The following is a 25,691-nucleotide window of genomic DNA, read 5'->3' on the forward strand; positions in this document are numbered from 1 at the left end:
CTCGTGAAGTTGCTAAGACATCAAATCTGTATCTGTTTTGAAATGTCAGATCTTAATGAAATAAACCAGTTATTTAAACATTTGCCTGTAAATAATGCAACCTCAAACAGCATCTGTGATATGTGAGGAAAACTTTTTTAAGGAAAATACTAGCAGAAAACCTCTGTAGAAGTGTAGTTGTTGAGTTCTGTAACGTTTGGCTCTGTAAGAAAACGCTGCCTGTTACCCTCCACAGTTGTGCCTCTGTGTCTTGTGAAGTGTCTTATGGTATATCATTATGGTATATCATTAATTAGTTATAGGCAGTTGTTATAATGTACTCTCCACTTAATGTTCATTTTGTTCATGTTTTTCCAAATTGTGTAGAAAATGTGTTCATAGGTTATGCCTTATTAGTTTGGAATGTCGTATTTTTCTTAAATTGCTGTAATTCTTTCAATTACTTGTCTAGCTTTGGAAAAGTAAATACATGGAGGAATTAAGTTATTTTAGGAATAACTTAAAAGTCAAAGTTAGACAGCTGTCTGTTAATGTAGAAAGTAATTTAATGCCACCTTATTAGACTTGTGCTCGACAGATCAGAAAACACCAGTCTTGTAGGCAGATAAATAGTGCTTTACAAGTTTGATTTAATCATTTTTCTGTTTTTCTTCTTTTTTAAAAGTAATTCCAATCCATTATGTTTCTCCCTTGCAAACTCTGAGATGTTGCCTCGTTGTTTCTAAGGGCATTCTCTGCAGGGCCCATATCCAGCATCCTGCCAGAGCTGGCCATTTTGCTAAAAAGCTTCAGATATTTTTTTTCCTTAGTACTGCATACATAAACAAAAGCTTTGCAAATTCAGGACGTGGAAGTATGATGGAAAGATCATACTTTTTAGTAGTATAAATCATACTGATGTAGTAGTTTGGGCATTTGAGTTTTTGTGGTGAATTTTCCAGTGCTGAAAAGACTTAGGATTGATTCTTGCAAGGAGGAGCACCTGCACAAGGAGAAGCTCAGGTTGGATATTAGGAAACATTTCTTCTCAGGAAGAGAACAGATTGCCCAGAGTGGTGAAGTCGGTGTCTGTGATAGGGGTGGCACTTGGGGACATGGTTTGGTAGGCATGATGGTAATGGGTTGACAGTTGGACTCGGTAAGATCATCTTTTCCAACGTTAGTGATTCTGTAATTCCATGTGGAAAAAGACATTTCCGTGAGTAACGTTTGTTTCTTCAGTCCTGTCTGCTCTTGCATAGTAGTGTGTTACCATTGAGGCATTTGCTCATATGTTTATGAGCAAATATGTTTAAAACTGGTAAGGCCATATTGTCCATTAAGTTTTTCATCTACCAAGACCCCCAGGTCCTTCTCCACAGGGCTGCTTTCAAGGACCCCTCCTTCCAGTCTGTACGGATGCCTGGGAAGTGAAGTGAAGTCAGTGATTTAGGAATCGAGTTCCATTCTATGTAGTGTTTTACCAGTTTTTCTTGCCCAGTTCATGTGTCACCATTCATTCTTCATTCCTTTTCATTAATGTTTTGAGCTACATATTGATAGGGTTGTTTGTTTTATTGATTTCCTGTAGTTTTCATAACACATGAATATTTTAAAGAGTATGTTCTTAAGTTGGCCCATTTAAGTTTCTGTGCAGTAAAATATGCTAGTGAACTATTACAAGATTAAGTCATACAAGTAGCATTATCCAAGAATTTCTCTTGGGATGCTTAGCGTTGCAGGGTGTATTGGTTATAAAACTGCTGTGAACTACAGTGCAGAAGTAGAATTCAGAGCTCTTTAGAATAGAAAAGGTGCCTACTGTTCTAGTTTACGATTTATAAAAAGCCACATTATGGAGGGAAGGGGATTATTCTTCTAAAGTCATATGTGAACTAAAGCAGACTTGCCAGTTCAGTAATTGTTGTGTATTTCTGTTGACACTCTACATTGTAAATACAAAAGAGAGAGTACTGTAAAATCAAATTAATAATGCTCATCATATGCATGTTGGGAGATGAAAACACAATCAGAGGACTGATATTTCTTTTAACCTAACAAACATACCTTCCCAGAATGTTAATAAGCATTTCTATGTCTTAGTGCATGAAATCTACTGACTGCATTGCTGAGACTGAGAAGTTAATTAAGCCCATAGAAAATAAGGTCAGACGCGAGCATAGTCGTTACGTGAGGTTGTGTCTGTGTCAGAAACTGACATACATTTTTTCAGCCATTGAATTACTCAGTTTTATCCTTCCTCCTCTTCTTCCAGTAGAAAAGCACAGGTTAAGAGGTCACGCACTGAATTGATAGGTCAGCATGCCCTTGTTATGCTCAGTCAGGGTAGAACTTTCTTATTGCTTACAAACCCCAAATTTTCTGTAGCATACAGTCTTGTTTTTTCTCCTTTTAGTAACAATGCGCCAGTTTGATCATCCTCACATTGTGAAGCTCATTGGAGTTATTACAGAAAACCCAGTGTGGATAATCATGGAGCTCTGTACGCTTGGAGAGGTACGAAAAATTCTCATGTGTCTTTGGACTCTCGTCTGGCTTTGCAAACACTGAAAAAATCACTTATCTGCACTAAGGCAAAGGCAGACTCGACAGACATGATATCATACTTGTCTTAGAATTATGGACTCAGACACAGGAATGGCAAAATTTGACCTAACTCCTCCACTAAGGGATCTGCATCAGCTCATACCGAAGTGATTCAGTCATAGTTTTCAGAAGAACTTTGGTTGTTTTTGCAGGGTGAGAGCATGACCTGTGTCAAGTCAGATGATGATAGTGAGATGCCATTTAAACAGCATTTGCAAACTTGTGTTCTGGAAGGGAAATTATTATGTGATGCCTCCTTCATTCCTTTAAGGTGGCAAAAGAGGCTTGTGTTGTGAAGGCAGCAATTGAAGGAGACAATACAGAGAGTCTGTGGGAAAGGTAGAAGTGGGGGCATAAAGCCATCCAAATTACTTGCCCAGTCTTGAAGAGTTGCTCCTGGAAGACTGAACTTGGCACATGAAAATGGGTGGGTTTGCTGTTCATAGACTAACGTGGCTCATGACATCTTACTGACAGTAGTTACAAACTATTATTTTTTACTTTTTGGAAGCTTTCCTGAGTAAAAAAACTGTTCTTTGTCCCTTGGAACAGTGAATTTATGATGTTTCTTCTCCTGTACAGAGACCCTCATTAAGGTGGCTTTCCTCATTCTCGTGTCATTTGGGTGAATGGTTTATACCAAACTAGATCGCAGATTTTAAAATCGATTTATTTCCTTTGTACATATCTGAAAATGTGAACTGAAGTAATATTTCATATATTTCATGCTGTAAGGCTGTCATTTTGATTGTTCATTGTTAAAAAAAACAAAACAAACAAACAAAAACCAAACAAAAAAAAACCAGGCAAAACAGGAGAGACAGGAGAAACCCATAGAGGAGTCATTTGCTGTCACAAGATCATAAATTTATTTTCTGTTGTCCAAATTGCTTTTCAAATCTTTGTTTTAATTTATACACAGCATTTAGTGCCACTTTTTATTAGATCCTAACTGCATTTAACTGGGAACGTAGTTTATAAAATTTCTACATTGATAGCAGGTGCTCTGAGGGAAGTGCATATATGTTAGCAAATTTAAAGGTAGAAAATGCATTCTTCTCAAACAATACAGCTGTTATCTGTATTCTGATTTGCTGTGCACTGCTGTTCTCTGAAGTCACTTAAGAAAAAAATAAGCACACTTAGTGGGTGAGCTCATAGGACCAGGTGTCTCTAGAACAGCAGCAGCACATGCACTCAGCCTCCAGAAGGAGCCTGGATGCAATGGAAAAAAGCTTACTTGGTTTAGGTAACATTTTTCATGCAGAAAAAGTTGCTCGGTTTTTGTGCAGAATTCTGGTTTTTCATGGCCAATGGTTTTCTGTTCTCATGCAGTCTGAAACATAGGCAGACCTGTTGACACTTCTGTAAACTCGGCAGTTTGAGATGCAGCCTGTTTGAATCTGTTATCTTTCATCCTGACCACTTCCATTTTTTTCTTCTTTATGCAAAAAGTTGAGATCGTTTTTGCAAGTAAGAAAATTCAGCTTGGACCTGGCCTCCCTGATCCTCTACGCTTACCAGCTTAGCACAGCACTTGCTTACTTAGAGAGCAAAAGATTTGTACATAGGTAAGACTTTATGTCTATGTGTATGTGTCTGGTTGAAACATCAGGGAATGAATGTGCAAGATCACCAGACTGCTGGTTGGGAGTATTCTGGGTGCTGGATGTGTTTGCTTGAGTGAAGATGAATGCTTAAGATACGTATAGTTTTATGTTTTAAGCTTAACTTTCCTGTATATTTTTCTTGGCTTATGATGAATAGCAGCACTAGGTTCATGTTTTGTGTCCGTCTTCATGTTAGTACAGCTTTTTTGAGACTGATAGCAAAATAACCCCCTTTTCAAGAGTGACACCTGCTGGCTCACTCCTAGATTGACTTGGAGATAGTGCCTCATTTTAATCAGAGGAATAAATTCCATCGGAGTTGTTGCATTGTGGTTACAACATTTTCTCAAACTGCTTGTCAGCTGTCATCTTCCAAACACAGAGAAGTAAAACAAGGGGCAGCTGGCTTCTTAAGCAAAGAACAGGGTGAATAAAATGTTTATAACATAAAACTGCTTGCTTAGCTAAAAAGTGAACCTATATTTCTATGTTTGTGTGTTTCAAATCTTTATTACCTTTGAATTCCTCCCTAGGGAGAAAAGATGAATTTATCCCTGTATTGTATGCAATTAACAGTTGACAAAGTTGAGATTATCATGAAGCATTTGGAACTTGAACATTTTGCCTGTGTTTAAATATTTAAGTGCAAACGATATGTAGCATACATTGAACGTGTATATGTGTGTATGCATACTGGATATTTGTGTATGCTTACATGAATGTAGCAGCACTGTAAATAACAGACCCTTACAGTTGTCACAGATATTTGAATTTTGGCCAAGTCGCTGCTCATTTTAACTCTAGCAGTAAAATTCTGAAAGACAACTTAATTGCATTGTACTGAAATGGGAAGAAGTGGATCACTTCAGGTTGCTGCTCAAATTTAAGTCTGTCAGCCTGCCAGAATCCAGAATCAACAAATACATAAGGCTGCTTCTCTCACCTAGGATGCTGCAGGAAAAGAATATGCATGTCTTATTGGAAGCACTGTAGTACCACTAAAACTGGGCTCCTCGAGAAGCTTCTTACAGGACAGAGATGTTAAAGCATTTCCACACCTTTCCAATGGCAGAGGGCAGATTTTCTTCTTTCCATTAATTTGAACTGCCAAAACTAAAACTTTTTCCTCCGACACTGACAGTTACACCACTGACAGTTACACCTTAGAATGACAGTTTTTGCTTGAAAGGATGAAATATACCAGAGTATTTCTGCAAGCTTTTCAGAATCAGTAGGCAAACATGTAATAGTCCTCTTTTTATTCTGTGTATGTGCACCCGAACTGTGACTGGAAGAGTGATTTGGTCCTTTCAAAGGAGATTGATATTTCTGGGCTTTAATAATATTTTTCGAATGGTATTTTATCAGCATAAGTTTCTAAACAACTATAAATAGCATCTCCTGTATTTGGCAGAGATATTGCTGCTAGAAACGTGCTGGTATCTGCCACTGACTGTGTGAAATTGGGTGACTTTGGCTTATCCCGATACATGGAAGACAGTACTTACTATAAAGGTAAGTTGGCACTCTGGGTTCATCTTACAAGGCACTGCTTTTCACTGTGCTGAGTTAATTGTCAAAAGGAATTGACCAGGTTTTCTTGGTCTAGCAGTTGTTTGGGTTGTTTTTTTTTTTTTTTTGTAAAATGATGAAATGTTCAAGAATTGAAAAGATGGCAGTAAATTCCTACACCTGTGCATCAAAAAAAAAAAAAGGAATCACAGAGTCTAATTTAACTTGCAAAATTAGAAATACATTTCTGGGTAAAATTTTGTTATTTCATATTTTTTTTTCATGGTTTTTAGAAGGTTGTCCACATTTGAGGCCTGTCTGAGGTAATAGTAATGTATTAACCGAAGTATGCTGCAGTGATTTCAACACTGCCAACAGGTGTTGGAATTTGCATTGTCATTTTATGCTGCATACACCCAAATGCCACTCAACTGGCAAAATTCAGTACAAAAGAGTGCACGCAACTACATTTTTTCCCATTTTGCATGGAAGATTGAGCTTAAGCAGCTCCAGCAGCTGTGAGATGTACATCAGTGCCTGATAGATGGAGGTACAGAACAGAGATGGCGTGTATGGTGGCAAGCAGTCGTGTTTTACATCTGCTTCATAATATGTAACTCTTCACAAGTTGAATCTTTAATAAATGTGTAAATAACAGTCATGTATTTTAAAACATCCTTTATCTGTCCCCTTATGCTTCAGCATGTTTCTGCATTTCGTTTGTCTTATATCACTGTGAGCTACTTAGAATTTTCAATGCTGAGAGAAGATGAAGAACATTTTTGTCATGTTATTTTTGAAAGGCTTTGGCGACTGTTTTATTTTGTTCTGTTCTTGGGAGGTTTTTTTGTTTTCGTTTTGTAAGGCCAAACAAGCTACCCTTTTTTCAGTTAACCATTTAAAAATACCTGCTGTATAACTGAGATTTTCATGTCAGTTTCAAATTGAGTAGTGGTGCATTCTGAACTGCAGTAGTTACATAGAACCATAGAACCATTAAGTTTGGAAAAGACCACTAAGATCACCAGCCATCAACCCATCACCACCATGACCATTGTAGCGTGTCCCTCAGTGCCATGTACCTTCTTCTTGAACACCTCAAGGAATGGTGTCCTCCAATACCTCCCTGGGCAGCCTGTTGCAATGCCTCACCACTTTTTGAGATGAAATTTGTCCAAATATCTGACCTGAACCTCCCCTTCTGCAATTTAAGTCTATTAGGTCTTGTTCTATCACTGTTACCCAGGAGAAGAGGCCAACCCCCATCCCGCCAAAACTTCCTTTCGGGGAGTTGTAGACAGCAGTAAGGTGTCCCCTGAGCCTCCTTGTCTCCAATCTAAACAATCCCAATTCCTTTGGTCACTTCTTATAAGACTTGTGCTCCAGATCCCTCACAGTTTCATTGCCCTTCTTTGGACACGCTCTGGAGCCTCAGTGTCTCTTACAGTGAGGGGCCCAAAACTAAACACAGTATTGAGGTGAGGCATCACCAGTGCTGAGTATAGTGGGATGATCACCTCCCTGCTCCTGCTGGCTGCACTATTTCTGATACAAGCCAGGACACCGTTGACCTTCTTGGCCACCTGGGCACACTGCTGGCTCATGTTCAGCTGGCTGTCAACTAACACCCTCAGATCCCTTTCTTCCATACAGCTTTCCAGCCACTCTGCCCCAAGCCTGTAGTGATGTGTGGGGTTGTTGTGACCAGCACCTAATTTTGTCATACAGTCATACAGTTGGTCTCAACCTATCAATCCAGCCTGTCCAGATCCCTCTGTAGGGCCTTTCTCAGGCAAATGAACACTTCCTCCCAACTTGATGTCATCTGCATCTGTAAATAAGAATTGACTTAAAATTGGAAGGATCTTAATCAGTCCGTATATTTATGTCAAGTGCTGCTCTTTTGCCCTCTTTCTAGATGATGACCTGCAGAACTGGTCAGATGGTGCAGAAATCTCATGTACAAAATCTGATAGTTATTGAGTGGAGATGAGTTTGGCCTTTAAATGATTTCCCTCAGAACAAAGTCTGTGTCTGAGCACAGCAGTAGGAATAATGGCCTGCCTTCTTGTCTTCTTGTAGCTTCCAAAGGAAAGTTACCTATCAAATGGATGGCTCCAGAGTCAATCAACTTCCGACGCTTTACCTCAGCAAGTGATGTGTGGATGTTTGGTAGGTGAATACCAAAGGGTGGGGTTTGTAGTGTCCTATGGAAATGTTTGATGCTTCATTTTTATCTCTGTGAGATTAATAATTTCCAGATATTCCTCTGTATTTTTACTGTTCTTTCTAAAATTCCAGTTTCTTCCAGCATCTTTTCTGTCTCTGTGTTTTTCTTCTTCTCAGTAAGCCTGAAGTTGCGAGTGCTTTTTCATCTCTAGTGAGAAACTGACAGAAAGGAAGGTCATAATGGAGACCCTTTTTTTTTTTTACTTTTGTTTTTTCCTCTTATTTCTTTTCGTAATACCATGGTTATTTTCAGTTTGCTTTATATTTTCACCTCCTGTTTTCTTGATTTATTTTTTTTCTGCTGTTTTCATAAGCTCTAGATCAGCCTACATCATGTCCTATTTCCAGCTCTTTAATGCTAAATTCCCATTTAGTTTATCTTTGATAGCTCCTCATAGCTTGCAATCATAGAATCACAGGGTTGGAAGGGGCCAACAAGATCATCCAGTCCAACTGTCCTCCCATCACAATTACTACCCACTAAGCTACTAAGCCATATCTCGTGGCACTCAGAAAATATGACCGGAAGCTGAAAGAAAAATACGGGTCAATGGAAATATCCTGAAACCTTGATCTTTCTTTATTAAATTTGAAAGCTTTTATATGAATATGATCACCTGTGCTCAAGCTAGAGCTTACTGCTTGTGTGGACAGACAAAACAAACATAGGCTGTGCGGAGGAACAAAGACGAGACATTAAATAAGAGCAGAACAAATGAGTAAGGGTTCACTCACTTTGCAAATTGAAATATGAGTGCTTGTAAGCAGAGGGTATGTGATTTTAATAGTAATATGAAGAAAGCTCTAGCACAGTCCCAGTTAGAAGAATTAAGCCTTTGAAACATACTGGCTGATAGCAAACCAACAGATGGTTTTTCTCTTTGTGCTTTTAACGTAGTTTCAACAGAAGCCGTTTTATTACATGGTTTCAGCACAAAACAAAACAAAAAAATTGGATCAATGCCAGGGCTGAATCACCCTCAAAGTGAAAATGCTCCTACGAGTCTGAACAAGCCGGGTGCAGCGAGTCAGAGGAAGAGCAAATACGGCTCATTCTACATCGTTAACAAAAAAAAATAGAGTAGATTTGAATATGAGCAACCATTCTGATTTACAATAGGTAGAATGTATCTAAATGTGAAACCAGGCTGCTGTGAGCCAGCTGAGTGTTGTGCTTCTTCACCAGCAGTTCTGGCTGGTAGTGCATACGTAATCTTACTGCGCATCTCTCCCTTCTGCTCTCAGCTGGTAAGTAGGGGTCGATTCTGTGGCTGTTTTTTTGCAGAAATCACGTTGTTTGGCTGTGCAAATCCAGCCAGCTGCTGTGGGAACTGATACATTTCTAACATGTAGAATAGCTGAACATAACAGCTCTGAAAGAAGGCTTTTGTCCTTTATTTAAGTCACCGTTCTTATTAAATCTGCACTCTTAAAATGAAGACTTTGTGTGCTGGGGGTGGGGGAAGGGATTGCTTTCTTTTATTTTACCAGGTTTTCTTTGCTCACACAGGCAAAATGAGTTGTGTTGTGTATTTTGTAGGTGTGTGTATGTGGGAGATCCTGATGCATGGGGTGAAGCCCTTCCAGGGAGTGAAAAATAACGATGTTATTGGTCGGATTGAGAACGGTGAGCGGCTGCCCATGCCTCCAAACTGCCCTCCCACCCTCTACAGCCTTATGACCAAGTGCTGGGCATACGACCCTAGTAGACGACCCAGGTTTACTGAACTGAAAGCACAACTGAGGTAGGGTTATTCTTCTCAACAGTCATTTCCTTGCTCAGAAATACTTGTTTTTGCTTTGTCTTCCATTACAGTACTTTCTTTCTATTAAAAATGAGTATGTTAAGTTTTAACATCAGAAAGCCAGGTTGTTTGTACTTTTTCTGGAAATACAGACCTTATCTGTTGGAGTAAATTAAATTAGGGAGTGAATTCATATGGTTGGAAACATCAGTCGTGTTTCTCTGCCAGAAAGAACTCCATGTTTGTTTATAGTTTTAGCTACAATTCTCCAGCACAATGGTAGAAGGGATTTAGAGTTGTTTTTACCTAGGCAAACGTGCAGTGAACAGTTCTGGGGTAAAATGCAATTCTTTCATAAGTAAATCAGTCGTCCAGTTTCAGAGTAGATGCCTTGAATTAGGTGTCTGAGCATTTTCAGTAGAACAAACAAGATTTGGAAGAGGTGTTGCTGAAAGTCACTTTGTAACACAGGTAGCACACAAGAAGCATCTGTTTGCACAGTTGTGCAGTTGCAAGAAATGCACTGTAATTAGCTAGAAGTTATTTTGCGTTGGATGGACTGCCTTACAATTTATCTTGCAGTGAGTCTGAGTACATGATTTTGACACCAGTCTGAATTCACGCTCTTAGTTTATTCACGATTTATTTCAGTGCCTGTATATTCATTTCTCCAGACAAGGTGTAGGGGTGATATTTAAACTTTGAAGCATTACCGAGATATTGTACAGGCATATTTAATATTTATGACCACTTTTGTGGTATTCTAAGTGTTCAGTATTTGTTTTACTGAGACAACATAAGCCTCAAACAATATGTGGGTATTGGGGTATTGTGCAGCTGTAAATCCACTCTTGAATTTGTGGTGATTCATTGCCAGGTTCTTAAGTTTTATCTTACATCTTGTTTCACTTGTGTTCATAACATCTTGCATGCTCTCACTGTATGTTTGTGTTCGAAGAAAATTCACAAGTTGTTACAATGAGAGGCAATTTTACTGTGCTTATAGTGTTGTTTCAGAGTGCCTGTATGGATAAGCTGTCCTAAGTTGAAGCTGCATTTTCAGTTTTTTTCCTCTTTCTTAAGTTTCTGTGTGTAACTGGGAGCTCATCTGTAGCCAAATAATTTACATAGCTAGAGAAGGACGTAGCCCTTCTCAGAAGGAACTGACTGTGTAGAGTTGACTATACAGGAAGGAGTGATAGGCCTGGGTAGGGACTACAGGGAGAAGATAGGATACAATAGTATGGTTTGGGTACTTGGTCACAGTTCATTTATTCTTTTTTTTTTTTACTCTTTTTAGTTTGCAGTCAGATTGTAGTGATAACTGTTGGCTGGCACAGAGGAGAAGGAAGTCCTAAAAAATGTGGACAGGCAGATAGTGTGTAAACTCAGACAGGGAAGGGAATTCCTCTTCCAGGAAGGGAAGAGGAGCATTCTTGGTTGCTGCTGAAAATTTAGACTACTCATAGAGTCATGAGTCACAAGGGGAAGAGGAGGAGAAAAAAATGAGTGGAAAGGTATCACCAGATATACAGGATGGACAAGAACCCGAGAATCTGGCTTTCCTCACAAATACACAGCCAAAGGGTGAGAAACAACAGTCACAATTTCCAGAAAGGCAAGATGTGATCATTTATCGAGAAAGACATTTCCCAGGGTGTGTGGTTACACACTGAGGCAGGTCATCCAGAGATGCTGAGGGGCTTACAGACCTTGACTGAGGAAGGCTCTGAGGAACCTGACCTCACTGTGTATCAAGCCCAACTTTAGAAGAAGATGGGACCAGCCACCTCTGGGAGTCCCTACCAACTTACTTCATTCTCCAAGTCTAGATGAAAAATGCACCACACGGGGATTCTTTTTTTTTCCTCTTTCTGTCGTGTTAGGATGTTGAGAACCATAGAGTCATTATGGTTGGAAAAGGCCACTGAGATCATCTAGTCTGACCGTCAACCCATCCCCACCATGCCCACCAACCATGCCTCTCAGTGCCACATCTACCCTTTTATTGAACATCTCCAGGGATGGTGACTCCACCACCTCCCTGGGCAGCCTGTTCCAGTGCTTGACCACTTTTTCTCAGAAGAATTTTTTCCTCACATCCAAGCTGAGAAGCTGTTTCAAGTTAAGGTTAGAGAAGAGGTTTTCTCCTGGAGCAACAGCAATGCTGAAATCCAGTTTTTGCTCTCTTCTCACCAAAGCAGAAAATTTTCTTCTGCTCCAAAATGTTGACATTTACCTCCTAGAAGTTAGGCAGCCCAATTGTCCTTAGGAATTCTTTGTGCTGCTCGGATTCAGCCTCTCATCAGAAAGGTTGCCAGTTCCCTTTTATGAGGCAATGTCAGGCAACTAGGAAAGATTGTGTTTCAAATCTCAAATTCCCATGAACTTGCAAAAACAAGCCATTTCCCTGGTGGCTTTTTCTGTGTGGTGTTGCTGCTGCTCATTCTGGATGTTTTCCAGGGTAGCTTTTTCAAGCTGAGAGCAGACTGATTGTTTGCCTGAAGCCAGTGGTGCAACACTGCAGCATTCTTCTCTTTTTAATAACAAAGGCCATGGCTCTGGGGGGGGAGGGGAGGGAGCCAAAAACTTCTGCATCTGAAATAGTACTGATGGGAGCATAAATGTTTTGTGTGTTCTCAGTTTGTTTGATGTGTTTCATAGTAACATCTGCTTTGCACAAACTTTATTTGCAGTTGCTTGTGCCACGTGGGATGCTGATTACTGTAGAATTTATGTGATGTTATTGGGGTAGTAACAGAGCCTGGCATTTTGTGGTTTTGGGTCTGTCCAGAGTGACTAAGGATGAATTAGTCTTCAGAGCAAGCACAGAAACAGAAACTAAAGCATTTCCAGCTTTAGTTCCTCCTCACTTCCTACATTTCCCATTTTCAATTTGGGGAAAAACAAACAGAAAGGTGAGATGAAGTCAGAAAGCAGAGATGCTGCCTTGCTATGCTGTCCTTTAGTGGGCCAGAGTGAAAGTCCAGAGCGTTTCGATCAGGAAATATGTGTTTCCTTGATGATTACGTGTAGAAGATATTTTTAATTTTGCACTATGTGTTAAATAATATGATAGACCTAAAGCATTTAATGAACCCAAATAATGCAATATTACTTCTACAGCCTTGCCATTCAGAATTACTTACATAAGCTTAATTCTACTATAACTATATGCTTGCTATGGCTGTATATGCCATCTCCTCCACATGTAGAACCATAGAATCATCAAGGTTGGAAAAGAGCACTAAGATCATCTAGTCCAGCCATCAGCCCATCACCACTGTGCCCACTAACTCCATCCCTCAGTGCCACATCCGCCCTTTCCTTGTTCATCTCTGGGAACATTAAATTTATTATTAAATTTAGTTCATTCTTTGCTGTGTTCAGTATGCTACAGGTTTGTATGGCTACAGTTACACCAGTGTATTGAAGAGCTTTCTTAGAGGTCAGCTCCCAGGCTTGTGCTTGTGAGTCATGGTGCCCTGTCTGTCTCAGGCCGGTAATTCTGTTAAAACTGCTTTTTATATACATTGTTCAAGCTAAATTTTGATTTTGAGCTTTTCCATTCATGCCATGGAATGCCATATTCAATGATGCCATGACATTTTCACTGCATCATTGAATAAATTTTATATCTAGTACCTATCGCTGATTATCCCTCTCCTCCAAAAATTGCAAAAGCAGTTTTATCAGTGCTGTGTTAGGATCATCAATTAGGTCTCTGTTGGTCACTGATGAAGAAGCACAGGTATTAGCAGAGGTGATGACCCCAGAAGCATTCGTGGGCTGCAGGTCATGTATTAAATACAGATATAACCCTAAAAAAAGTATAAAAAATAAAAGCAAAGTAAAGTAATGACTTTAGTCATCCCCTGAAAGCTTGTTTCTGTGACTGCAGTGAGATGGTTAACTTGTTGGACTTGAGCCTTGTGAAGGCATTTGCTGTAGTTCCTGAAATGTTGCTTATAATGACAAGAAACAAAACTGATAAGAATGGGAGCAGTTTGGGTTCTGCTATTTTGTGACATCTGGCAAAAAATAATTTTAGCACATATTTGATACATATGATGGGGGTTTCAAAATTCTTCATGAGCCTTTTGGTATTTGACAGCGACCATAAGCAATAATATCCATATGAAAGTGTTTTTAAATTAGGGCTGTGTGGGAAAATGTGCTCATGTACATACAGCCTTGTATTTCTGAAGGCCAGAGACCGCAGAGAGGAAGAAAGAAGCTGCTGGTTCCAAGGGTCAGCATTTACTGTAGGTTCCCACACCACCATATGAGAAAACACTGACGTTGCTTTGCCTTTGGAAATTAAGGCTGCATTTCAGTATTTCAGATACTTCTACAGTGATGTCCTGGTAAATATTTCCTTTTCCATCCCCCTGACAAATTTCAGCAGAGAGATTCTTGGAAAATGGATGAAGTTTATCAATTGCACAAACTTCTAATAGCTGAGATCTTTCATCAGATTTCTCAGCCTAGACAAGAAGATGCCCTGGATCCAGATTTGCTCAGGAAGCCATATGATTAGAAAGGCTTCTTCTCTTCATACTTCTCTTTGCTGCCAAGAATACAAGTAGTTTGGGAAAATATGCCTAGATGTGACTTTCCTGACCTTCTGTGAATACTAACAAACTGTTTGGAGTACTTAAGCAGCTGTACTGAGGAAGGGTCAAAAATATCTCTTGGCACACTTCAACTCCATCTATGGATTGGTCTTCCCTTTGTGAAAACAAAGGCATTTCTGTGAGTCATTTATATTCCTTGTGGTTTGGTGTAGTTTTTTTTTTGTTTTTTGAGTGATCCTTCTCTGAGGCATTTCTATTTTATATTCTCTTCTTGTCAGCAGTAGTCAAGGGCATCCAAGTACAAACTGCTGCAACTGATCTGCCTCACGTTTCCTCACTGTGTGAGGAGAGGACCTGTGGTTGTACAGGCCGAGGAGTAGCATGGTGTGTGAACGAGAGCTGGAAGGCAAAAAGCTGAGCCTATGCTAAAACAAGTCACTGTGGTAGAAAATTGTCATTGCCAGTGATACAGTGGAAGCAGATGGTATTTCATTAAATGATGGCATGCCATAAGTAAAACATGAAGGCAAATTGTGGCCTCCCAGTACTTGGAAGGGAGCATATAAACAAGAGGGGGAACGGCTGTTTAAGAGAATGGATAGTGATAGCACAAGGGGGAATGGTTTTAAAACTGAGACAGGGGAGATTTAGGTCAGATATTAGGAGGAGGTTTTTCACTCAGAGGGTGGTGAGGCACTGGAACAGGTTGCCCAAGGAGGCTGTGGATGCCCCATCCCTGGAGGCATTCAAGGCCAGGCTGGATGTGGCTCTGGGCAGCCTGGTCTGCTGGTTGGCGACCCTGCAGATAGCAGGGGGTTGAAACCAGATGATCACTGTGGTCCTTTTCAACCCAGGCCGTTCTATGAAATAGGCACCAGTGTTTCATTCCTTTTTGTGGAAAATCAGGGCTGTGCTGTGACAAACCATACCCGTGGCTCCAAGTTGTCAATAAGCCATCTCTAAATTTAGTCAGCTGCTTTTAGCTGGCTTTTGTTCCATTCCCGTAGCTTGGAGTAGAGCAACTGCTGTACCAAGAGCTTTGTTAAAAAGTGTATATACATTTATACACACACACACACATATATGTATAGGTGAATTTTTGTTTTGTTGGGGTTTTTTTGGTTGAGTTCTGAGGTATTTTTGAAAGATCTTAATCACGGTTTATGACTACAGCCACATCTTGAGTGATTTCTCACGGTGCATAAAAATGCACGCTGAATATTTGAAGCATGAACTACCTTAAGGCAGTGGGATTTGGCTCATTCTTTGTGAGTTCAAGTGAGAAATATTTTGTTCCTTACTCTGAAGGAAAAAAAGAGGTGGTAAAGTAGAAAGGTTTTCCTTTTAGTCGCCTCTGTTGGGCTGTAGCTGTTTTTCTGTGGCTGTTCTATCAGGATGACTTCTGCAAATAACTTGTCTGATTTTGTTTTTGTTCCACATTCTTGTGTTACTTCAGCAATGATGGATTGGAATTGCAGCATACTTAGAGACGCGGGTTAGCTGCAGCGAGACAAGATGACTTCGCTGCTTTTAAAAAGGGGCATGGATTCTTTTGGCTGGGGAAGGAAGAGCGGAGTTCTAGTCTGCAACCAAGCAGGAATTTACTCTTGAAATAAGCAGTGAAGTTCCAAGATTAGAATAGATTGCTGCAGTTGATCTCATCCCTTGTATGAGTAATTCTGGGTGGTTATTTAGTAGGCTGCACAGATTATAAACTCAGTGCTGAGCTTTGTTTCTCAAAAGGCTGGAGTGATAAAGAAGCTGCAATGGCTGCTTTACGGGATTGTCCTCACTCTGGGGAGATGGATATGTAAATATTCTGCCCTCCCCAGATCTCCATGCTATCCATGTAGTGTGCAGCTCCAGTGAATTGGCAGCTCCCTCCTCCAGAGCTTCATTCTGAGTATTTTTTAAATGGCAAATATCCAACATTAATAATCCACATAGCAGAGCTGGGAGGAGGCTGCTGTGGGGGCAGCGGGATCACGTTGAACTTCAAACAGTCTTTTTAATAGTCAGAACTGTGGTAAGTAGCAAACGAGTTTTACTACTGTCTTGTGCTTTGTTGGAAATGCAGCCTTCTGACCTGAGTGTTCAAATGCTGCGTGAATGATCTCAGATATTCCTGTTTTGATGAATTTCTTTGCTGTGTGTGTTCTTGCTTAGGCTGAAATATAAGGGGAAAGCATGGTATTTAAAGTGTTTTTGACTGCTTTGCTCAACAGAGAAAAAAATGGCAATGCGTTGAAGCTCTGTTGAGTTTCCGCAAATATGTATTTTCAGTTTGTTTTGATCCTTTAGAGCAATTCAGTAGAATATTTTCTTGTGAAAAATAAGTTTTCATGCAAGTAAGTGCTTGATTTATTGTCTCTGAGGATTTCTCTGTGTAATTGCACATCAAAAGAAATGTTAGCATGCAAAGAAATTTTTATACAAGATCAACCACTGCTTTCTAAAAACCTGATACTGCTTCTGATGTTAAAGGCACAGTGATAATCCTACAGATGTATTCCCTCAGGCTTTCAGAAACATACCCAGTGTACATAAGAGAGCTCTGACTTTCAGTTCTCACTCTGTCGAATAATATTGATTAGTTTGTGAGATGTGGGAGCCCTGGGGAGGGGTTTGTAAGAGATCAAACAGGAGTTTTACTGAGATACTGTATGTTTTTCTTAGTACAATACTGGAGGAGGAGAAGCTGCAGCAAGAAGAACGGATGAGAATGGAATCCAGGCGACAAGTCACAGTATCCTGGGACTCAGGAGGATCAGATGAAGCTCCTCCCAAGGTAGCTATCAGAACACGAAGCATCAATGTTTCTAAAAATAATGATAATGCTCCTTTTAATTCCATTTATTTTTTCCAAGCCTTGTTTGAGGGGTTGGTTAAGACAACGGCGTTCAGCCCAATTCCGTCATCATCAGCTAATGCTTGCCTGAAATGACCCAGCTCTCTTTAGACTGTTATTAGGGCTGATCTCTGCTATAATTTGCACTGACAATTTTCTGATTCTTGTTTATTCAACTTGCAGGAGACAGCCGTAGCTGCCACAAAAATGTTTCCAGGCTTTTTCTTTCTTCTCTCTCTTCTAGCGCTCCTATGAAATGTTAGCTGGTGCGATTTCAGACCCCTGTAAAGCTTTCTTGATAACAGATCAGAATTGAAATTAATTAATTGTATTTTCTTTCATTTTCCTTGCTCTGAACAAAAAGTAACAGTTTTATGTCCAAGGAACTTAAGTGTTCTAGACTACTCTTATCTTTGTTCCATTGCACGTCTGTCCTGTGGATGTCACTGAGGTGCTCTGCAGTCTAACTTCACCAGCTGCCAAGCACTGACTTCTCTCAATAACTTGTGTGCTTTTTGTTCTTCGAAGGAGTCCATATTTCAGAGAAATTAATTTTGTTCCCTCACCGCTGTGGTGAGGAGTAGTTTCCGCATCCTGATCTGTTTGGGATGAGTTCCTGTAGCCCTCTGTGCAAGCTCTGGTACTCAGAGGGATTGTAGTCAGAGTGTAGAATCCTGGAATCATTAAAACTGGAAGTCACTAAGGTCAGCTAGTCCAACCACCAGCCCATCCCCACGATGCCCACTGAACCACGTCCCTCTGTGCCACATCTACGCCTCTCTTGGAAAGTAATAGTGGGGCAACCTCTGCTGCACATGTCCCCTAGCATTCATCAAAAGGAAACATATTTTTGTTTGGTTTCCTATCTCTGGCTTGTTGCTTGACAGATTTCCTAGTTTGGTTCTCCATTTTGATAGCTTTGTGGCAGGAATTGCAGACCCTGTAACTGTTTTTACTTCAGAGTTAAGAATGGCGAGCAGTCCATCACACTGATCAGGCTTCTGAGATAAACTGCCAGGACTTGATGCATATATAGCCAGATAATGTACTGAGCTACAGAAGGAGATGAACTGCATGAATCAGAGCAATATCCTACTTAATAACAACTCAAATTTATTACATTGACATTGAACTACTTAGTAATACTTAGTTATTACAGCATTGTTTAAGAATGTATTCAGTCTTGAGGCTTTAGGGCTAATTCACATGAATACTTCTAACTAACATAGATGAGCAGCACTGAATTAGAACTGATCATCATCAGACCTTTAGGTGCAACATCCAAACCAAAACTTGAAAGAAGTTAAGTTACGATTGAAATTAATTCTCCTATAACTGCATGCTTTTTTTAGTGTTTCAACTCTTTAAGATATTTTCACTGTGTATGCAGTGGAATTGTTGCTTGGGTTTTTTATACAGTGTTTTTGTGTAAGATGGGTATGTGTACTAATGATGCTGCTACAAGTTGAATTTTTTTACATAGGGTATCTCAAGCATCCCTTAAATTACTATCTGATTTTTATTAATAGTGACAATTGATTTTTCTTTCATTAATTTGTTGTAACAGTTCTTCATGTGCTTAAACTCTCATTTATAGCCTTCAATTCCTTACCTTCTCAGATAACTCACAACTCTCACAGTTTGTGCTCTGAAATTACTTTTACCAGTAATTAGTTAGAAACCTTAGATAGAAAAGATCCCACTACAGAGTGACAACAGTTTCCATGTAGGGATGATAAAATTCTGCAGTTCCAAAGTAATGTGATAGTGGCTTTTAACTGAAAGAGAATGTTGAGGTTTGGGTTTTGTATTGGGGATGTTTGCCTCTTTGGTTGTTTTTTTTCTTCCTTCTGAAATGCACAGCAGTACTCTCCCTCATCAAAAAGGCCAATGTACCTTTTAGCACTGGGACAGGTTGCCCAAGGAGGCTGTGGGTGCCCCATCCGTGGAGGCATTCAAGGCCAGGCTGGATGTGGCTCTGGGCAGCCTGGTCTGCTGGTTGGTGACCCTGCACATAGCAGGGGGTTGAAACTGGATGATCATTGTGGTCCTTTTCAACCATTCTATGATTCTGTGATAGAGGTTAACATCAAGTATAAATAACTGGACGCTTCTACTTTGATGATAAAAATAAGTTGTTCTGAGCATCATTTTCCATCACTGCTTCTTTCAGCAGTGTGAAATTTCTTTACTTACTCTGGCAAAAGGATGGCCAGCCTGTTCATTGTGTGCAGACAAAAAAGCTTCTCTTTTGTTGGGCTTTCCTAATTTCTTCTGATTTTTCTCATGTATTCCTGTAATTACACATCAGCTTTGTTTATATGCAGAGTGTTCTGTTTCTGCTGAAAGTGACAAGAATGATGCTTGGGGAAATAATCTGATAGCTTTTCATTAGCTGTCCTTCCTAATAGAAGCAAGTTTTTATGACTCGGTATGGGTTGCAGAGCATGTTCAGAATATGGCCAGAAGCACCTTCCGTTTTAAGGCAGTGAATTATATGGGGGTTAATGGTCAGAACTGACTTTGGTCCTCAGAATAATGCGTGTAAATATTTGTGCTGAACAAAGTTAGATTTGTATTCAGATTGAAGCACAGTAATTTGCTTTTGGGTACAGTTAGAGAGCAACAAATGGCAAAACTTTACATAATGCAAATTATGAACTTAGAAACAATGCTATTTCAACTTGAAAGCCTGATTTAAGACTTCTGGAGCGTTCTCTTTGGATTTAAGAACAGCGCAGAGAAGGCCCCATCATGCAAGCAATCAAATAAGCCCCAGAAATAGACAGAGTGAATGCTACTTATTGAAATATCCAGCAAACAATTCAGCCTCTGTTGTTTCCAGATGAAGATGGAAGAAAACTTATTTTTATGTTGTTTTTGTTCTAACTGGTAAATAATGTAGAATGTTTATTTCAGGGATTTATTTCTTTATTTATTTTAGCTTCTGTGTGTAATGTAAATGTTTGTTTCATCAGAGAATAATTTTGTGGGCTTAGATCCTGTTTGACTCTTAAAATGTCTTTGTATTTGCAGCCCAGCAGGCCCGGTTACCCCAGCCCAAGGTCCAGTGAAGGGTTTTATCCGAGTCCTCAGCATATGGTACAGCCAAATCACTATCAGGTATTATATTTTGAACTCGGCATGTATCTTTTCAAATGTGGTGTTTATAACTTAGTTGTAGCTTGTGGGATTGATTCACTTCTGCTGCTGTGTAGTTTCATTGACTACTGCTGTGTTTTTGTTCTACATCAGAACAAACCCTGAACTGAGCGTAGTAGGTTTCCTCCAGATGGTAAATATTTTCGTATCTGATGTAGTGCTCAAGTTCCTAAAACTGAAGTGAAGCACATTAGACTTTTTCATATTTACTGAAGGAATGTGGTGCTCCTGTTAGCATTTATCAGATCGTAGAATGTCTGGGGTAAAGACCTTATTTATAGATTATTGTCAGAGAATAGAAACATTAAGATGGGAAAAGGTTACGAAGGTTATCCAGTCCAACCATCAGCCCACCACCACCATGCCCACTAAACCACGTCCCTCAGTGCCATATCTACGCATTTCTTAATGAATCATAGAATTGTAGCATTTGTTCTGTTGAAATGGAGTGTCTTGGGCTGGCTTGGAATTTTTGCTGTGTTATAAAATCACTTGCATTATAGAACAGGTTTGGTGGTGCGCTTTCCTTGGATTTGTTGATACTGTACACCCTAATACTTCTCTGAAACAGTTTTATTTTCCGTTGGCTGATAGCCTTCTTTAGGTCTACTCAAAGCAGCAGCCATATACAACAGACTTAGATGAGATTTTTATTTTTTTTTTCCAGGGGGGTGGGGAGGTTTTAATTTTTTAATCAGAATATTTCAGGCTTACTAAAGCCAGTTTGATTTTTCTGTGGATAATTTTTCAAGCCGTGCAGCTAAGCACAGTAATTACATGCAGTCACTCAGATCTTAAGCTTGTAATATACAGTGGGGGGTACATTATTTATGCCTTGTAGGGTGATGTGTGCATAGCTCCTATTAACTTGAATATGAGCTGTGTGTATTTAAGTATTCCAAAAGTATCAGTAGGGTTGGTTTTGTTTGTCAGAGTACTTCGATCTTCTTGACTACAGAGGTTGAAACATACTTTCTAACGTTGCTGTTTGGGTAGGCATCCTCAGATAGCATATGAGTTAGAGAAAGGTTTTGTGTCACATCTTGGCTTGGCTTCCTTCTTTTGTTGCTTCCTTTCTTCCCTCACAATGACTGCTTGAATTGAGTCACTCATATTTACTCCCTTGAAAAAAAAAAAAAAAAAAAAGATTATTATTAAGTCCTGCTACTGTAACATTCTTTTTCTTCATCCCTAAAGGTATCTGGCTACTCTGGTTCTCATGGGATACCAGCCATGGCAGGCAGCATTTATCCTGGGCAAGCTTCTCTCTTGGATCAAACAGATTCCTGGAACCATCGACCTCAGGAAGCATCCGTGTGGCAGCCAAACATGGAGGTATGGTGAACTGATACAGCTGTTGTTGCACTTTGTATAGTAAATACACTTCTTTAAAATTCCTTAGGTATATCTGGAGAGTACTATAGGAAAAACAAGTTGTTTCAGTAGTGTTTTTTAAATTGCCTTCCTGCAGTGGAATGGGAGTCATGACTGAATTCAGTGCTTTAACCAGATCCTGCATATAGCCACAAGGGACATGGAATTATTTCCCCCTTCTAACTTTGCAGCATTTTTTTTTTTTGTTCTCCTCCAATATTTTCCTTTTTTTTCATTCCATTTTTATTGTTCCACAAAGATTCTGTCTAAATCCATTTGCTCTCTAAGCAGAGGGCAGATAGGTGTCCGCATCTTCAGTTTGCCTCAAGCTACTCTTGGTTGATTTGGTCATATATGCTGCCTTTACTGCTTGCAGCCATGCAGTTTTTCACGCTCTGTGTAGTTTAGTTAAGCGTTGTCATTCCAGGTAGTTCAGCATTCCTGTTTATTCTAGAGGGGCAATTGAAACAACTTAATTATGTCGTGCTTGAATAAAGTATTGGCAGAAGCATGTGACCACTTTGCACGTGTTCAAATTGTTTCAATGTTCACAAGTTGCCAGTTGCTGTAAGACTGCATAAATTGTTTTGTAGGATTCAGGCACTTTGGACGTACGAGGAATGGGGCAGGTTCTACCCACACATCTCATGGAGGAGAGATTAATAAGACAGCAACAAGAGATGGAAGAAGATCAACGCTGGCTTGAAAAAGAGGAACGATTCCTGGTAATGCTTTGTTTTGTGGTTACTGTTTGTTCGCTCATTCATTCATTCTGATTTTTCTTTAAGTGTTCAGCTAGCAAGTGTGTCCTGTGCTACAGATACAGATACCACAGGAGCAGGAATAGCTGAAATTGACAGGGACCTCTGGATCCATGTGGTCCAATCCCTGCTCAAGTAGGGACACCTACAGGGTGTCCAAGGCCACGTCCAGGTGACTGTTGAAGATCTCCAAGGAGCAGGCTCCATAACCTCGCTTTGCCAGTGCTCAGTTCTCTACACAATGTGGGAATGGTTCCTGATGTTTAGGCAGAACCTCTTGGGTTCCATTTTGTCTGCACTGTTTCTTGTCTTGGCACTGGGCACCACTGAAAAGAACCAAACTCAAACAGCTGATATTTTTCCTGTATAGGTTCATGCTGAGGAGTCTTTGAGTCCATGAGCCTCACTGGATAGGTGAATGGCAGTGGTGTGGTTTGGGTTGTGACATGCATCAACACATTTGGTTTCAAGTGTATTTCAAGGAATATTTTGATTTGAAAGCTTTTCTTGTTGTATGTAGTCAGAAGGCAAGTTTCTGTCAATGCAAGTGTGGTAAGTTTGTTGTGAGAGCTAAGTTTGAGTAATTGCTCAGGTGACATTTTTATTTTGGAGACCAATATTTGCTGGTTATGCTTGTCTCCCTAATTTTAAAGCAATATCTTAGGGATGTTGAAGCCAGTACCTTGAGTCCCTTGGAAGTAAGAATCTATGCTTTATTGTACAGGATGCGAATGGGAAGGAACGGAGAGCAGATCTTAAATGTAAAGTGTTACTGAGACCTAATTCTTTTGCAATTGATTTACCTAAGTCTCTTAGGGTGTTCATTAGATACGCTCATCTGAGCACTTGACGAGCAACCAAGGGTAAGATAAATCTCCACTAGCAGATGGGAGCTGCTGGTAGATGCCTCCATGTCCATTGCATGTTCTAGCTAAGATCTGTGACAGAGGTGGTATTTCACTTTTGATTAAAAGGCAATGAGGCTTGCTTTTGGCTTCTTTCCCTCTGTCAACACTCTTGGAAATTTGTTGTTTACCATTTGATGATACAGAAACCACTGTACCCAGATTGCTTTGTCAAATGTGTTACAAGGGAGAGGAAAGGAAAAACTTCTTGCCTAATTGAGGCATTAGCTTTTCCAGTCCTGAATGGCTTTCACAAATGTGGATTAAAATGTATAAGATCATCAAGAATTTTGTGAGGGATTAATGTATTGCTCCAAGAGTGCTTCCTTAATAAAGCACCTTTTGAGACATGGTAACTTCAGGTGGTGGCAGTGGGTTGTGTGGCAGCTTTCACCTTTTCTGCAGAATAGGTGATAATTATTTGTAGCACTCAGTGTTCTGCTTTGCTTCAGCCCCAGGACCATCAAGATGTTTAACATCTCCCGGATTGCTGCTTGTTGCTTTTTCTTTTGCCCTGTAGTAGTGTGCTGCTGGAGAGACTCCATCACTGTGACCACCTCCAGTTTAAAGGAAATAGAAGGCACTCGTGAGCTCTACAACTCTGTAGCTTTTTCAGAGCTGGTTTTGGTTGTAAACCCAGTGTAAATGTTAAACAGTTGGAAAGGGAAAAAGAGCAAGTTTGAAGGGGAGTAAATGTGAAGTTAAGTGGCCAAAATGGGGAATTAGAATTCACTGGAAACTTAAATTCTTGGTCTTTCCACATTAACATTTTCAGTATAGAGGCATGGGGGTTATAATTCATTGCATTACAGACTGTGTGACACTGTGTCAGAGGTTGAACAAGCTGTAGTGATAGTCACAAGCTGTATTTGAACCCACAGCATGGCACATCGCTTGGGAAACTTTGGCTTAAACGTGGCTATTTCTTGAAAAAGGAGCATGGTTTTCTAGGTTTTGTGCTGAAGAAATCAAGACAGTAGAAGAGGAGTTGAGAGGAAGCAGTCCTGTAGGCCTTGCCCTTCTCCTGAAGAACATCCAGAGATCATACGTGAGATTCCAAACATGAGAGTCCAGTGTAGAAGCATTGTATGTGTTGTACATGTTCACATTGCTTACCCCATGGTCTCTAATAAAGAACTGGCATTTCTTCTGTCCAGATAAGGTCTTCTCTAAAACCTCTCGAAGTTTGAAGGAAGAGAGACAACTTATGTTACCAGGGAGTGTTCTGTCTCTTGCGCTTTGAGAGCGTTCTGCGGGAAGACTAACCTTAAGGTTTTGATGACGTTGTTTGGCTGGTGTGGCTCTCCTGTCCCTGCTTTAGGTTTCAGAAGAACATTTTTCCTTTTAGGAATAGAGAACAATAGAGAGAGAAGAGCCAGATTTAAATTTTTGACTTATGTAACCCTACAGCCTAATGTTCTTAGTTTAAAGCTGGCTGCTTTCAAAAGCAACTCTATTCACACAGTCTTCAGACTCCTACAGTTTATCTTAAATCTCATTTCTATTATTGAGGACTCACAGAGCAGTGACTGCAAATCAGTTAATGTGAAATGTTGTGTAATGAGAAGGAAAATCCTTACTGGGATTTCTTTTGGTACAGTTATTGCTAGTGATTGCTCATGATTCAAAATTTATCACTGTATTTGCAAAGAATAACTACAACTCATAACATTTAGGACAAAGATGAACAGCACTGATGCTGTGTTTGCTAGAAGAGACACCCAAGATGAAGAATGAAATGGCAGTGGCATTGAAATGGAAATGCACAATCTTCAGAGAGGATGATGTCTGTGTGGTTTGTCTGAAAGCAGTCCTTTGAGAACATGTAAATAGTATGTGAAAGGAGATGGAGATGTTTGCAAGCTGCAGCTAAATAGAATCCACAACTCTAAACTTCTGCTGTATAAAGGGAAAATAAACAGATCTCTTTTCATAGGGAGCTCATGAGTGAAAATAAATTTGTTGTGTAAAAACTGAAAAGAAGGTTTTAAATTTAAAATTGAATCAAATTTATCTGCTAGGAAGTGAGAAGAGAGTAGGGGAGTTGGAGGATTTGTTTCAGGGGGGAATTATTTCGGAATTAACTCCCATCCCCTGATACAGAGGGGCCACTGACATGAGTCGGGTAGCTTCATGGGCAGTGGTTAAAGCTGCAGCCTTTCATGCTGTCTTGGTAAAATTGCTTTGGATATCAGTGCCTCCTGGAAACAGGGTGGAAAATCTCTGAATTATTTTTGGTGTAGCTGAAGTGAAGATAAAGCATCGCTGCACTTCCCACTTCATGCAGGTGACCTTAGAAGTTGCTGTCTCTCTGAGGTATATATAGGTGGAGAGGTGAAACTACTGCGGTGAAGTAGTATCCTAAAAGAGGAAAAGCACTCT

At 39.9% G+C, this 25,691-nt stretch overlaps 1 protein-coding gene across 17 annotated transcripts in view; it reads left to right on the top strand.

Moving 5' to 3' along the window:
* PTK2 (protein tyrosine kinase 2) overlaps positions 1-25,691 on the top strand; it is a 193,840-nt gene that overhangs the window by 152,657 nt on the left and 15,492 nt on the right. For 15 of the 17 annotated variants that reach the window (XM_048940406.1, XM_048940408.1, XM_048940405.1 and 12 more), the window contains 9 exons: positions 2,396-2,496; positions 4,042-4,157; positions 5,611-5,711; positions 7,791-7,880; positions 9,478-9,682; positions 16,936-17,047; positions 20,144-20,230; positions 21,467-21,604; positions 22,237-22,368. In XM_048940406.1, the coding sequence (XP_048796363.1) occupies positions 2,396-2,496; positions 4,042-4,157; positions 5,611-5,711; positions 7,791-7,880; positions 9,478-9,682; positions 16,936-17,047; positions 20,144-20,230; positions 21,467-21,604; positions 22,237-22,368 (1,082 nt within the window). Of the gene's footprint in view, positions 1-2,395; positions 2,497-4,041; positions 4,158-5,610; positions 5,712-7,790; positions 7,881-8,942; positions 9,186-9,477; positions 9,683-15,067; positions 16,286-16,935; positions 17,048-20,143; positions 20,231-21,466; positions 21,605-22,236; positions 22,369-25,691 lie in introns of those variants that run through there. The other 2 variants (XM_048940410.1, XM_048940411.1) reach the window with 2 other exon arrangements.

This window comes from Lagopus muta, chromosome 3 (assembly GCF_023343835.1).
Source record: "Lagopus muta isolate bLagMut1 chromosome 3, bLagMut1 primary, whole genome shotgun sequence".
In the NCBI taxonomy this organism is placed as follows: Eukaryota; Metazoa; Chordata; class Aves; order Galliformes; family Phasianidae; genus Lagopus; species Lagopus muta.